General features: G+C 38.1%; 1 protein-coding gene across 1 annotated transcript in view; it reads right to left on the bottom strand.

The window, feature by feature from the left end:
• Nucleotides 1-7,205: 7,205 nt before the first annotated feature.
• The window catches only part of LOC137327282 (solute carrier family 22 member 15-like), a 65,760-nt gene continuing 56,014 nt past the window's right edge, over nucleotides 7,206-16,951 (bottom strand). The window contains exons 11-12 of the mRNA XM_067992931.1: nucleotides 11,437-11,625; nucleotides 7,206-9,047 (exon numbers count right to left, since the gene is read on the bottom strand). Coding sequence (XP_067849032.1) covers nucleotides 8,961-9,047; nucleotides 11,437-11,625 — 276 coding nt within the window. The 3' untranslated portion in view covers nucleotides 7,206-8,960. The remainder of the gene's footprint in view (nucleotides 9,048-11,436; nucleotides 11,626-16,951) is intronic.

The raw sequence follows: 16,951 nt of genomic DNA, 5'->3' as shown, positions 1-16,951 counted from the left end.
AATTAGAAATGTTACCCAATGGGATTTCCTGCAACGTGTATAAGGTTGGAATGATACTCAACTAATGGTCCATCCTGTACAGTGTAAACCAGCCCATTGCTCACCCAGATAATGTGATTTTTAAAGCTTGGCTGTCATTTATTGTTTAAATTTTGAGAAAGAAAATAAAGTTAGTAAACAGTCCAATAAGGTTATGTTATTGTTGAGCTTGCACTGTTAGCTATTGTGCATGACCAGATGGTGGCAATTTAGCAGAATACGCTTAAATAAAGAATAGCCTCACACAAAGCATGTCAAAGCTAGAGGGAAGGAAAGTAATGCTTAATGATGCTGTTTACTTGGCACTTCAGCCAACTGACAGAACCTATATTGACGTTTATTCTAGCTACTTAAATAAATCACTCCTTAAAAAGGGTATTGCCATTTGAAAAAAGGTGTCATAGTAGGTGCAGCACAGGAGGAGGCCATTCAGCCTATCGTGCCTGTGCTGGCTCTTTGAAAGAGCTATCCAATTAGTCCCACTCCCCTGCTCTTATAGTAGCGTGACATTTTTTTTTCTTTGGAGAGGAAAAGAGTCAGAAGAGTTGTGCATTATATTTGGCATCACCAACAAATGGCTGAAGATGTGCTTCAACATGATTTATGTTAATCGGATTGTGTGTAAATAAGTGAAAGGTTTGCTAAACACTTTTTTTTGTGAAAACTGAACCCTTTTCAAGAATGCTTCTATACCAAAGCAAAGAGTCAATTTTCCTCCCACCCTATCCTCAAGGCAGAGCTGCTGCTAGCACATAGTGCAAGAGTGCCAGGGTTCCACGTGACCATGTGTGAGCCTACACAAGAGTATCAGCAAGCTGTAGAATTGGGGGAAGGTGAGGTGAAGCATCACAGTTGAACTTGATTTTGTGCTTATACATGCCCTTTCCAGAATCTTTAAAAAGTAGAAGTTCCACACTGGGCTCTAATGTGAGTAACAAGGTTCTCATTTGAAGCAACTACAATGCCTTTTTCAAAGATTTTTTTCTCTGCTAATTTTATCCCCGCCCCATCTGAAGGCATTAATTCCTTGCTGGGTTATGGTTCCATATGTACCAAGCATCCTCCAATACTTTGCTCAAGTGGCCACTATTCATGTGTGAGCCTAGACAGTGAACATCAGCAGGTCATTTTACCATGGGGAGCATCAGGGCCAAGCTCAATCCTGTCCTCCCTCTTAATCATGCACTTCAAGCAGGTATTACTACATAGTGATCAGGAGTGGGAATCCTGGCCAATTTTTCCTCTTTCTAACCTTATTCCAGCTTTAGTGCCCCCTAACACCACTGGCACTGAGATGAGTTAATTCAGATAGATTTCATCCAGAGGCAATCTATACAATACGGAAAATTTTCAAATACTGTCACTTTAGCATTTTCTGATTTGTGAATTATTTATTTGCCAATAATTTACATTTCAAAAATGACTTCTGCCTATATTTTGAAAACAATTTTTACAAATGTATCAGGAATGCTTTTGTGGTTAGATCACTTTAAAGTTGTTCTGATGTGAACATTTCCATGCAGTTAACTGAAATTTCCAAAAGGTTTCGTTAAAAAAAATGGTTTACAAGTTCATTTTGTGAGATGGTATAAATATTATACATCAAAAGTTTTTTATCAGAGCTGTTTGTAATGCCTTTCCTGGTTTTGTTTTATTGCTATATTATTTTATAGAGACAGAAAGAAAAAAGCAGAAGCAGAGTATTGGCATACTGCATTTGCGAATACTTTGATGCTTTCAGTACCTTGAACACTTTGAAGTACTTCCACTGGCACTGTAAAGCTGAAATACCATACCAGAAACCTCATTTGCGGTTTCATAAGTATTACTGACCACATAGTCTTTCTTAGAATAAAAGGGCTGAAATCGGATGATCTACATATGAATTCTAATGTGTTTCAGTTATTAATGATGTGTGAATGAATGTGCAATATTGAGCTGCAATATTTTCTACAAGTTGGATAGATTTTTAGTTAAAAGATTTAAATCAATCTATGATAATAGCTGAATACCACTGGATCTAGCGCACCAAATTTTCACATTGATATTGATAATTATTTACACCATTCACTATAGACGTTCATAGTGATTTATTGAGAATGGCACTGCTCAGATACTCAACAGGAGAATCACACACCTTGCTCTGTCTGTCTGTTATTAAAATTGCTCAGTTACATTTAATTTAGTTCAGTAATTGTGATTGTTCCTTATGTAAAGATTGAGATTCTAATATCAGAATTGTTCTGTAACTGGATGGAGGTCCTATTTATTGGACAAGTTAAAGGTTAACTTGTGTGAGCGGTGATGTATAATTATAATGAAGCATGTGGCAGGGTAAGAGTTAAATTGTTGGCATAGTTTGAGGTACGCATGCATATGCATAAATGTTGTGTTTATTTAGGCGGGGAACGCTCACTTACATTCCCGTCTTCAAGGCACCTCTTGTGAAATGAATAAAATTTGACATCTGTGCGTCATTCTGTGAATCAACTACACATAAAACAGATGGGCTAGATTTTCCCTTTTACTTGAGCAAGAACTACAATGAGCTCTAAGTGTTGATAGCTTTCCCTTGTACATATTTGCATTTACAAAACAGTATGTATATTAAACATTATTTAGATTAGTACTTGCCCAGTCCAGATCGTTATGAAATATATTTGATAAATCCACGAATGCACAGCTTACTAGACTGCTGATTCATACAGGAGTTAAATTTTGATACTACATTGTTTATTCTGTGTATTTATTTTGGCAAAAAAGATGAAAATAGGTGTCAATTTTTAGTTATAGAGTAAAATAAGACTGAGAGCTAACAACGTTACAGTCAACCACCAGAGCGATCACAGTTTCTCTTGGGCTAATGTTTTCCTTGCCTCGGTCCTCATCCTACATGTAAAAGCGCAGGAGCATCATGAGAGTATACTCAGGAATGAATCACAACCATCTTCATATCTTCAATGACCATCTGTGGTCAGCTGATGCAGTGTCAGTTTTTCTTTCTTGCCTTGATAGACCCCATTTCTCAAACATGAACGAACTGAGGCCAATGAGAATTTATATTTTCTCATCTACATGGTCCTTGGGTTTCAGTTCAATAAATTTGAGGTTGGGTAAAAGCTGGATTATCAGAGGCAGCATAAAATTGTTTAGCCTTGTTACTGACTGAATTCAAAAATATAGTGTACAATGAAACCAATTTATCAGTACTGCATTGTGATTTATAGTGTAACTGAGCTGACTAAACACAGGGCCTTTTATAACTTACATCCCAAAATGATGGGCCAAGCAACCTGAGCCAGACCTTCACTAGTATTGAAGTTAGTAGGCAAGCAATCCAATTTCACATTTTACCATGAGTCTTCTGTGCTTTAGTGCCTCCCATCCACGTTTTTGATAGTAGGTGCAGTTAAATCCACACCTATACAACTCTAAAATTAAGCAAATGAGACACAATGTTTGTTATAAAATGTTCTCATTCCCTAGTTTTACTCTTAGCATAGTAACTATCTTGATGGAATTTTCTGTCTAGGTTTCCACTTCACCTTTGCTAGTTTTTCTTGCAATCTCCAGAACTGCCAGTTAAGTAGTGAATTAGTATTGAAAAGGTCTGTAGAAAATAAACTGGTATTCTACAGACTTGCTTAGAGCCTTTAATGGCTCAGCATCTGTGGTATTGGATACAACTATTAATATACTGTGACACTGTCAAATCCATAACCTCCATCCCTACAGGCACGACAAACTCAGCAATCAATATACCAGCAGAAGCATAGAATACATTATAGTTACCAATACTTATTTCAGAAAACAGGTCAATGGTTAAATAAAAATAAGCAGTTCGCTGGATACAGGAACAGAAGTACCTAACTAGTCTGAGTGAAAACTGTGACCAAAAATTTAAAAAAGAAACACAAATGAACAGAAAGAGTCCTTAACTGAACAGGAAGGAAGCAGAGGGCTTGCATCATTTGGATTTCTCAAGGCTATAAATCCTTCATCTGATCTAGCATATTTAAATTCTAATCACAAAAGAAAACTCTATCGAAAGTAATGGTCTACAGCAAGGTGGTAACAAAAGTTAATTAATCCATTCAAGAACGTCTACTATAACCCTAAAAGGAATTGTGCCACAACAGGTTAATATTCAAGGTAAAAGTACTAATATATGGAACACACTAATAGAATTTTATCCTTTCAACCTCCAACATATTGCAGCAGCAACAGAACTGATTAAAATCTGAACTCCATTGGCAAGGGCAGGGGGAGTGAGAGAGGAAACTAGGCAGTGTGGTATGGCATATTGGGATACATTTCTTTCACTACTGAAATTGAATATTTATTCAGATGAGACAGATAGAATGAAAATCTCTTCCTCAAAGATAGGATTGGAATAGTATGTTAGAACACAGTCCACCCACCCACCATAACCTGGAAAGCCTGTCATTTCTTGGCCAGGTTCTAATCCTCACATTGAATAATTCCACCTCAGGTGGAGGACACAATTATACGCCTGCTTCCTAGAGCAGAATTGCTTCAAATTTCAGGAATGAAAATCCTTAGCCTTTCCAGCACACTCCCTCTGTAACCCCAGCAGGAGTGCAATAGAAGAGCTGCAAACACGGGCAGGACTAGGTCCTAACTTTGCCTCGTGTTTAGTTTGGCCTATGTTTGGCATGGAGCTTCTACCTGTCCGAAATGAAGCCATTGATATGGAGATGGCAGGGACTCCCAAAGAGTACCCATGGGCCCAGCCTGGGAAATGTTGGTCAGGGATTGCTGGCCAGTACACCCAGAATAAGGAGGGGCTGCTGTGGGGCCCACAATGGAGGGTCCAGGCTTAGGTTATGGTCTGGACCCCCAAGAGGCAGAATTCCAAAATTATGTTAAAAAGAATGACACTCATGGCAAGGGGGAGGGGACACAATCAGGAGGTTTCTGAGGTGGCGTCCCCTGAAATCCTCCCCAGCCCAGCTACCATTGCCACATTTTGTGGTCTCCTGCGGCAGGTAGACACCTGAGATGCACCCCTGTTGGCATGGGTGCCTGCCAGGAATATTTAAATTGAGTGACCTCCTCTTGACCCCGAACACTAGCAGATGCAATTCTGGCATAACAGTCAGGATCAGTGGCCCGTGCATTTTCAGGCCCACTATATGAGTGGCATTTTATTAGTTGATCAGTCTGAAGCAAGGATTCCAATATCTCAAAAGAACAAAAACAAAATAGTGTCTATACATAGATAACCATATATGTTGAACTGGGGCAGAAAGGAACATAGCCTGCTGGGCCCCAAGGGAATCTTGTTTGCTGATTTTTTTTTGTTGCCCTGATGCCAAGCAATTGGCTCACTCTGCAGATTTTGACAGATGGAAGCCTGTAATTGTGGATAGCTGGCATCCAGAATAATTGTAAAGACAGCTGCTAGTCCAGTTGACTACACTTGAAATAATCAATGAATGATAGCTTGTGCAGGACTGAACAGAGTGTGGTCATAATCTGTGCTGAGTGCATGATTTAAGGGAAACCTTTACCAAATGCTGCCAGCATTGCTCTTGGCTATGTTGTATAACTAAAGTCAAACACAACCATCACCAAATGGATTTAATGTATTCCACCATTATTATCTGCAGTATATGCAGTCAGTGGACTGGATTGCCTGCAGATTTTGCAGGAAAAGGGACTACTTGCTCCCACCAGATGCATATGTTCTTTAGATACTACAGAATCAATTTAAGCAATGTGTATGGCAATTTTTCAGCTGGTTCATTCCATGAATTTTATTGGAAGAAATATTCACAGTAAACAAGGCAAACAAAAAGATTAATAATGTAGAATTATTTTTATTTCCAGTATGATCTGGACTTGTGTGTATATATACATACATAATAAACTGTACAAAGCCATATACCTCAAAAATGAGTTCCAATTCCAAAATAAGCTAACAGTTTATGAAAACTTACAGGATACCTTACCTCTTATTGAAATCGGAACACATAATAAAAAGGGAACAATTGGGGACAGGCACTTTGGTATTCCCATTAAGAATTTGGTCCACACTTGCTATAGGAATGGGGCCCATGAACATTCTAGAGGGATCAAATAAATACTTCCTGAACTCACTCATAACTAAGTCTACTGGAAGCTGAAAACAGAATAGAGACCTTCACATTTCGCTCAGGCTGCTCCACTGATGGAAAACTGATAGAGCCAGATCTAAGACCACCCGTGGAGAGAAGTCCAGACCCTGTCCCAAATTACAGTGATGAGGGTCATAAGCATACGGAGGGAAGGTGCGCTACACCAGAAAAGGCACTTCAGTACACGGCCCCAGTGCACCAGCAACTCCTGGTTCAGACAGTCATGTGGTAAAGTTTTGGCAAGAAAATGCGAACTCAGGGAAGAGTGGCCTTTGTTTTTGACTGATTTTGAATCACCATTTCCAGATTTTACTGGGCTATTTGGCCAACATATTTGACAAGCTCAATGAAGTCTTTCTTTGTAAGGTAGAAATGGTAACATTTTCATTATGCATGAAACAGTACAGAACTTTGCCAAAAATTTTTTGCAATGGCGTAGCTGTGTGCTGCAAGACAATGTAATTATGTCCCTAACATTGTCTTCTGTTAATATGGATGGTCAAATGTTGGTCCTAGATATTAAAGATGCCATTCTGGAGCATTTGTCTCAGCTTTTGCACAAAATTCAGCAAATATTTTCCAGAAAGAGAGGCAAATAAATTGCAGGATTTCACCTGGGTCCGAAATCTGTTTTCAGAGGATTTTGTAGCAAAGGCCAAGGTTGCTGTGAATCTAAAAGAGAATTTAATCGCTGTTTCTGGTGACTCTGTTTTAAGAGATAATTTAAAGTCATGCCTCTTGATCAATTTTGGCTCTCAATTCAAAAAGAGTTCCCTGAATTGTTCCAAAGAGTTGTTGAAATACTTGTTCACATTGCATCCAAAAGGTTTTTCATTGCTTACTTACATCAAAAACAAGTACAGAAACCGTTTGAATGTAGACACTGATTTGCGTTGAAACTCTCCAAAATTGAAGAGATTCCACAAATTTTGCGCTAACAAACAAGCTTATCCTACTCACTGAGACCAAGGTAAATCATCAAGTGTTCTTTTATGTTCAGGTTTATTCAGTAGTATAGTACTGGTATTGTGCTACTGAATAAACTTGAACATAAAAGAGCACTTGATGATTCACCTTTGTGAGTAGGATGAGCCTGTTTGGTAGTACAATACTATTTATGTTGCTTTCTGTCTTAAGCAATGCTGTATTGTCAGAGAAAATAAAATCCTCGTTTTATGCAAAAATATTGCTTCTTAGAAATAGGGACATGAATCCCCAAAGGGGAATGTAGCAAAAATGTTTGGGAAACTCTGTCTTCAATTAATAATTTACTAGACTAGGATAACTGAACTCTGCAAACAATGCTGTTTAGGTTCAGAATTCTAAACTCAACCCTATTCATCCAGTTTTCAAGCTTGTAAACAGCAAATGTGCTTAGGTAGTCAACACAGTTCAGAGAAATTATCTTTTCATTTCTGAGATCTGGTTGAATGCAACACAGATTAATGAACACGTTCCCTCTTTGCCAGTGTTATTCCCTCCATGGAACTAGTTTGGGCAATCTTAACCCAGTTCCCTAATGCGCTTGGACCTGCAGCACAAAACTACCAGCATTCCAGCATAATTTGGCACTAGACTGACAATTTCACTAAGAAAGTCATAAGATTGGCTATTGAGTGAAGTGAAAAACTCATGATACAGTGCAAGTACTCTTTTGGAGCTAGGCGGAGCGGAAGGACCTTTACTATGCAACGGACCATGGTGTACCTAATCGGAGTACTTGATTCTGATACTGGAAGACAAATGTGTACATGTTCCATTTCCAGCACCAATCTCTCAACTTAAATCAGCACAAGAGCTCTTTTTCTAGGAGAAAGCCCATCATCACCTTCTCAAAGCAACTATGGATGGGCAATAAATACGTCCTTGCCAGCATCGCACACAACTCGAGAACAAATTTAAAAAGATAGAAATTTGCACAGTAATCACCTTGGAGAACATTAAGGAAATGAGAGCAAAGTAGTTACACCTTTTATATAGCACCTCATCACATTTTAGAAGCATCTCAAAGTATTTCACATAGAATGAATTACTTTGAAGTACAGTGACTGTTGTGATGTAGGCAAACACGACAGCTCTTTTGTGTACAGTAAGACCTTACAAACAGCAATGATCAGTTAATCTGTCTTTTGCAGTGTCAGTTGAGGACCAACACAAGTTTTAGTCAGGACACAGGAAGAACTCCCTGCTCGTCTTCCACTAGTGCTATAATGGCTTTAACACTTGCCTGAAACCCAAAAACCATCACAGGGGATCTTACTTTAATGTTTCCTCCAAAGGACTGCATCTCAGGCATGAGTGTCAGTCTTGATTATGTGCTCAAGTCCTGAAGTGAGGCTGGAACCAACAATCTTCTAAGTCAGAGGTGAGCACTACCAATCACACCAAGTTGACATGCAGGGGAAAGAGACTAGATATCAACAAATGTATCAAGATTTTGCCAAAATGGCTAATAGAACACTCGTGATCCAGAATGATCAGAAATACCAGCACCATTAATATAAATCAACTTCTGCTATAAATTTCACTTGTAAAATGAGAAAATAGACAACTCTGAAATATTGCACTATCAGAAACATCCATATCACAGACTGGCCATACCATGCAAATATCCTGAATTTAGTAGTGCCCATAACATCCCAGTTACTACTGCACATTTCAAGAAATAAAGCTGGGTAAGTATGGATACCAGTAAACTGGAAAAAGTCTAAATAAAGTGCTGCTAACAGCTATTGCATTCTCATTGAATTGTAGACTTGCTTATAGAATATTCTTCCAGTGTTATCTGATCAATGTGGTTTCTTCATCAGCATCACAATCCTCTTCATTCTCACTATTACTGTTCCCAGTATGATTCACATCACTTGCCTGAAAATTAAGAAAACAGATAATCATGTGGAGCAAAGGTGACTTTCACTGCTCTTGTCTTCCATCACAATCAAGCTGCCATTTGTCCAGGCTTTGTTTTAAACAGTAATGGGGTCAGTGACCACCAAAGCTGATTGGTACATACAGGAAAATGGATTATATAAGGGAGTGTGGTGCACCTGGGTCTGCAGGCAGTATGTAATCCAATGCTAAATCTTTATGTACATTTGCATATGCCCACAATGGGCATATTTTCAGATAATGATGTATTCAAAGTTATACATAATTTCTTTCTCCCAAAGTTACAAAATGTTTTCTTCATTTGTTTATTATTCCTCCATATCCATCCTCCCCCCCGCATTTACTTGCTTATATTATCCCCCTCCCTCCCCTTTCTAAATTTTGGCTTTCTATATTAGTCATTATTGCTCCAGAATAGAAATCACAGCATCAACAATAGGTTCCAAGTGCTTTCATTACAATTATGTGTGCTAGCATTTGATCATCAACCACTAGGTTCAATTAGGTATGTACTAGTAATTTTCCACTCAGAGATAGTGGCTGCATTTTTGTTGCAATCAATTTAGAGCAACTGAAACATCACATTAGTTACAAACTGGAACACACTCATTGGTCATTTGTGGACAAAGATTTCCATAATGTCTGGAAAAGTCTATTACTTCTGCTTTTTGTTTCAAATGGACCAACTAAACACTGGTGTTTTAAACTTTTAAACTGAAAACATGAGAAGACTGGGTTCAGCCTTTGGTAAAGTGCTCCCAATTATCTGCATTTTACAAGCTGTGGGTATTTGGAGAGTATGGTCTGATTAATGTGGTCAATTGGAAGAAAATCAAAAAAAAGTGATTACAAGGCAAATGTGCATTTTCAGTATGACCTTATCTGAACAGCAAGCTGAAGTTAATGTTTTGGAATCACTGCAATGTAGTTATTATATTATAATATATAGAGCTAGTCAGATTGTTTTATTGGATGTCATAGCGGACAATTGGCATTCACCCATCACACAAGGTTATTCTAATATGGATTAGAATATAATTGAACAATCATCTAAAGTTGATTACTGGGCAACATCATTGAACATACATGTAAATACTATTCTCACGAAAGGTCCTCAACCTGAAACATTAACTCGGTTTCTTTCTCTACAGATGCTGCCTGACTTGCAGAGCATTTTCTGCCTTTAATTCAGATTTCCAGCATCCACAGTATTTTGCTTTTGATACATATAAATGTAATGTTTCATAGGCCATCTAGGGATATGTAGAGATTTAAAGTTATATGTTTTCAAACACTTGTGCACATTCTAGCTGTACAATAAAGTTAATTTTATCACAGGAACACAATGTTGAACTTCAGTACATCCACATCAAATGTGTCACATCAAGCATTATTGATAAATTATCAGCAACATGTCTGAAATCACAATGGCCAGAACACCTGTATTTGATATGTATATACAACTTATGCAGTTTCCTACTCTGACCCGATGTGCCTATTTCTATCAAAATGTACCTGAACACGAGTACCAACAGTCCCTGCAATTTACAAATCAGCCTGTAGAGGGAAGACTAATTTGAATCTGCATAATTAAATTGACATTGGTCTCTTATCTTTTAAAGGGAAATAGAAATTCTTGCGGGGGAGTGGGGGAGTAGGAAGTATTTTTGGTTCAAAATTATGTTTATTTCAATACAATGGAAGTATATTTCTTGCATTGAAATATCATTAATTCTGTCATCTCGCAAAGACCTGCCACATTACATTTTCTTTTCTCCTCAGCTACTCCATCATATAATTACCAGGAAGGGTTATTTGTCAAGGAGCAGCTTAATTCAAAAGAGAATAGCATATTTGGGATATGATCTGGGGCTCCCAGATCCTAACAATCCCTGTACTGGCTCAATATGTAACTGCATGTAACCAGTAGAGTGATTGGTGACACCCAAACACTGAAAATGTCTTTCTGGCTGGTCCAAAATGCAGATCCCCTTTGAAATGAATGGAGGCACTCTGGGGTTAGGCAGTCCCAACCTGTAACTAATGTCACCAGAGTGGCTCCAGTGAGAAATAGTTTGAAGGTGGTCATGAGGCTGCAAAAGTCAACATTTTATTAACATAAGGAATAATATTTGTATTTATTTACCCCCAGATACTGCTAACAGAAAATACTCCCCCAGACTTTCTTCCACTTTTATTATAGTTCATTGCCACAACAGCAAAGTGACTTCATGTCAGGCTTTCTATAAAGTGAGATTTAACAAACTGCCTAGTTCACTCAAGTGGCGTTCCTGTCAGTTAGTTTGGCATGAACTGAACAGATAACATTTATCTAAATAATGCATCTCTCTTCATATAGATTATATACCATTCTATGTTCTTGTGACAGCAGTGAGACTACTTCCACTCCAAGCTGGTGATATGTGATGCTGTACAGGTCAGAGATCTTCTCTGGAAGAGGTTTATTCAGCGTTTCTGGCAGGAACAAACTAAGGACTCCTGCTAGCAGTCCAGCGACTCCAAACACCACAAAATGTAATGACAACTGAATGGATTTCTGTCAAAGGGCAGTAAAGAAAATCACATGACCAACAATATATGAATGACACTGTACTAAGCTATAAATGATATTGGTGTTACTTATAGAAGCCATACATGGTAACTAGATAAAATATAGAAAGTAAATACATTCCCCATACAAAACATCTTTAAACAACTATAGTTTTTCTCTGCCAGCCTATGTATAGGATGCAAAGTCTCATTTTCACCACATGGTACAACATCTCTCTACATGGTTAAGAACTAATCAAAGTGAATCACATTTTGAAGCTTTACTGGGGAGCATGGGTTCAGCAGGAAGTTCTGACTACCGCTGGGGTGCAGTTCCACAGCTACCAGGAGCTCTCCGGTATCTTATCCAAGTGATTATTCTTTATGTCTGATCCCAGCCATAGCCAGCAACTTATACATCTGGGGGATTTGGGGAGGGGAGAAGGGGGAAGAAAACAGGGAGATGACCATAATTGAGCCTGACGCTATCTCCCTGCAAGCACATTTTCCAGTGTGCTGGAGGTGGGGAGCATTTGATAACAAGTAAGAGCAGGTTCATTGCTGATTTTTCAAAGGGGTACTTTGGTCATTTATAGTGCCATACTATCATTCCAATTGAGATCAGCTGACGCAGCAAAGACTAGGACCTTCCTGGACTAAATGGCTCAATAACACATTCTGCAGCACATTTATTTACTCAGCTATCAGAAACTTTTAGAAAGTGATTGTCAAAGATGAATTACACTAGGTAGCACAATACGTGAAACAATATCTAGAGAACACTTAAAAATTCCAACTTTACTTACACTAAAAATAGATTAATGTTCACAATAGAAAGTTAGCCAATGTTGTCCTGTATGAATATGAAACTAAGTTCAAGCTAAAGCATTGAATCCAAGGAGAAATTAACTCCATTATATCAAGAACTGCAAACAGATGTGGGCAAGGAGCCCAAGTATTCCAGAATGCAACACTTTTGAAGCAATTGCATAATTATCCTACTACCATTTATTTAATGAATTTTTCAAGATCATAAAACTAAGCCTTTAAGAAACAAACAAGAATGAGTGGTTTAAGGAATGGAGTCACTTAATATAACCCATGTTTAACTAAAAGAACTGTTACAAGTTGTGCTATTTCCCAATACTATTTTTTGATCCTTTCATAGGCAAGCCCATGCATTCTATAAACCAAAACGTTATGGGGAAAATTTTAACTTCCAGCCAGGAAGGGGGCGGGAGGGAAGATTTCTGGGTGTGAAACCCAGAAGGTAAGTGGGCGGGTTGCGATCTTAAAGAGGCCCATCAACGGCACTTCCGGGTTTTGCATCCAGCAGCCAGCCTGATTTGACAGTGGACGACATCGGTAGGGGGTCAGCAAGCATTGTGGATCGGCGGGGGGGGGGGGGGGGGGGGTGGTCCAGCATCAGGGGAGGTCCTCCAATGCGTGGGGTGAGGGGCGGCTCAGCCAATAGCAGGGGCCCTGTCGGCCAGGTGAGCTTGTTGGACCTGGATAAACACTCCTGCTCCTCCAGGCCCACAAGCAGTGCAATAAAGGCACTCACCTCATGGATCCGGCCCTTCCCGCCAGCTTTCACTTGACGTGATTCAGAGGCGATGGGAAACCCGAACAGGTACGGTTAAATTTGTTTAAATTGTACAATACACAAAATATTAAATACCTCAAGTACCTCAATGAGGTACATTGCCCTTTTAAGTATCAGCCCGCTGGCTTTAAGTGGGGGCGGGGCTTCCTGGTGTCTGCTCTCCACAGACAGACAAATCTGCCTGGGTTAAACCCAGAAGTAGGCATGTTGGAGCTGGGATGTGGTCCCGCTCCGAAAGCGTAGCATTTTCACTGCCTACCTGCTCTCATCTCATCCGTTCTTGGGGGTTAAAATTTACCCCTATATCCCCCTGCTTTATACACAAAATATTTCAGGTAACTGGCCGTAAGGTGAAAAATGAACCCTCATCTTGTGCAGTATGCACTGGAAGTACTATGGAATGCCACTGAACACTCCTAGTCTTCTGAATCAGTGAAAAAACATCATGCTGACAGCTATATAGTTCAGGCTAATCTATTAATTCAAATTTAATGTAAGAAGTAAACTTATACAGATAACTTATTTTTCCAGAGGGTGGTTAGAATATGGAAGTTGCTACCACATGGAGTAGTTGAGACGAATGGTATAGATGCATTTAAGGGGAAGCTAGATAAGTACATGAAGGAGAAAGAAATAGAAGGATATGCTGATAGGATTAGATGATGTAGGATAGGAGGAGGGTCTGGAGCATAAACACCGGCATAGACCAGTTGGGCCAAATAGAATTTACAGCACAGAAACAGGCTATATAAGATTACAATACCTTAACTTTCAGGTATATTAATCTGTTTACGAGTCCAACATAATGAATCATTTCAAGATTCTTAAAATCCTATACTCAAAATTCTTTAACCGAGATTCTATGCTAAATATGAGCTCTAAGCACAATGGACTTAATGCTCACCACTGTGGCATGGAGCTAAACAGCTGAAGCATATGAAGTAAAGCAATCATCAGCAATCATCATATTTACTCCCAGTCTGATCTTTCTCTGGATACAGAATGGTCAATCAAAATTAGAAAGACAAAGCAGAAGATGATGATGATTAGTAGCACCTAGCATCTAGGTTACTCAAGAAATCCTACTGTTGACACAATGTAATCTGCTCCTTCATACAAAAATGTTTTTTTCTTATCTAATTAACAGTTCAAACAAACTGGCCTAGCTTTCACTCAGACAACTTGACCCCGTTCAAAGCTGGCAGTCTTATGAAGATAGCTAGTTTCCATTCTTTAGTTTAAATGTCACGACAATGTGCTCTCTATATATTTAAAGTCAAATAAGAGAAGCCACAAGAAAAGGTGTAATTGGTAGAATTTTAAACAGGATGGATCCTAAACCTGTCATCGGAAATACGAAACATTTTCCCTCAATGTCAATTACCTGCAAATCTTCATGACAATTGCATTATTACAATTAAGATAAAGTAATGGATTTTTTTCCAGAAAGACAGTGCCGTGAGGGCACAATTTTTGGATAATCAAGGAAAGAATTAAAGGAGAACTTAGAAAAATGTCTTTATATAGAGGGTAGTTAGAATTTGAAATTCTCTGCCTCAAATCATTGTTTTAAAGGTAATTAGATTGAAGCTTGAAAAAGAGGAATGATAAAAAGGATATTGGGAGTGAAATTAGACTAGGTAACTTGTGGAAACAAAACACTGGCATAAATTTAATGGGCTGAATGGTCTGCTTCTGTGCTGTACATTCTATGATCACAAATTTGACCCTACATAGAGATATTGCCAAAAATAACAAAGCTGATACATGCAGATGACAGATAAAAGAATACTTATTGGTCTGACTCATCAATAGAGAACTTAAGTTACTTCAAAGGACAATGCCTGTGACAGTAAATTAAAATTCTGAAGTGTACAGAAGTATTAATGAAGTGTGCAGAAATATTAATGTGCAAAGTATGTTTCCCCCCCCAACTACTTAGTGCTCAATTCTAAAATTAAATTTACATTAGGAATTCTAACGTTGAACAAAAGACATAGAAGAACTCCCATTACAGCAACAACGGACACAATCAAACCTGCATTTACTTACAGCCCAAGGATTAACTATTTATTGCAATAATTATGGAGTGCCTAGGAAAGGTTATTCTATTGTGCATACATGAACATCCTGTGGTTATAACCTTAAGACTAATAATTTAAAGGATTTAGAATAGGCAAGTTTCATCCAAATTAATAAACTTTGTGTGGAAATAATCTCATGTTTGGATAATTCAAACTTTCAATTCAAATTATCCTACAAAGTTTCAAATATAAACTAGAACATGTGTTCTAAACATTTCTACTGAAATTCTTTCATGGCATTTATCTCCTCCCCCGCCTCACTCAAATACAAAAAATGAACCTCTGATCCAAGGCTACCATTATTTGACTCTTTTCCCAAATATAAGGTTTAAAGCTTAACAATGACCAGAAAGAAGTCTCTACACTTCTCCTAAACTTGTGCTTTTGTTTAATAGTTTTATAAGGGAATGAGATTCCTAGCCATTTAAGTGCTTTATGAAGTGGGGATACAACAAAGGTACTACTAATGCATCAAATTTTCCATCAGCACAGGATCACAATGTCACCTGAATGCTTTCCTTGGTTGTGTGCCAGTTACTAATTCAGGGCAAACAAATTAGCACCCACAATCACATGTCAGCATTTCCCTTGTTCTGTCTCAGTTGAACACACTCCTGCAGTACATGAACACAACAGGGAGTCTAAGTAGATCACTGGTTGGATCTTTGGTTTTCACCTAGCAAATTAATTTAGCTGGCAACATAATTGGCCACCAAAGGTGGCCAGTTTGAGACATTTTTGATTTAAATCTGCAGTGGCACTTCTAATCTGTTATCTCAAGAATGTGCCAAGAGTTGACATTACTGGGGAAATATTCAGAGTGACAATTTCAGAGATCAGTCACACACAACAGAGGTGTTGCTCACAGCATTTGTATTCCCACCCATACGACATCTGAAAAAAGTTGCTCCAGGAACACTATCTTTACTTCCAATGGGAAGGGTGAAATCAATACTCGTTGAATATAAATGAACTTTTTCCCCCTACAAATCGTTTTTCTGTAATTATTATATTTAAGAGCCTTACCAGAGTATTATAACCTATTAATAAAACTATATATTGCCTCAAATTGAATAAGGAGATAAATTAGTTACACAAGGTAAATAAATAAATGCCTTTATAACTACAGTTTCCCTCCCAGCTTTTGTTTAGATGTGCTGAACATGAAAAATACAAATAATCTAAACCAAGTACTGAAAATATTTGCAATACCTTAATTACTCAAAAGAATATAAAATATATTAAGTTATACAAAATGTAGTCATACAAAAGCATATGTCCCTTTTTTACTGAATGCTTATTGTGAAAGCACTGAAAAGTGAAGGGTAAATCATAATGCGTTTATCTATGCCAAAAAAAATTCCAGAAAACTTGTCATTAGATTTAAAGATCTGCATTAAATAATTTTAAAAACTCTATAGACCAAATAAATCTCACTTATAGAAACGACACTGCAGTTCTGGTCACAACAAAACAAGTAAGCTTAATGCAATCTACAATTAAACCTATGCAAATTATTCAATCATCTTGTGCTGCTGAATTATTATAGCACTGCCATCAGAGGCAGCCCCAACTCTGGCAAAAGTACTGCAATATAAACAAGGTGGCGCTTGTGCCTCGGAGCATGGAGACTTACCTCACGC

The sequence above is a fragment of the Heptranchias perlo genome, chromosome 11 (genome assembly GCF_035084215.1).
Source record: "Heptranchias perlo isolate sHepPer1 chromosome 11, sHepPer1.hap1, whole genome shotgun sequence".
NCBI lineage: Eukaryota > Metazoa > Chordata > Chondrichthyes > Hexanchiformes > Hexanchidae > Heptranchias > Heptranchias perlo.
The sequence above is the reverse complement of the archived record's forward strand: the minus strand, read 5'-3'. Positions and strand labels throughout refer to the sequence as shown.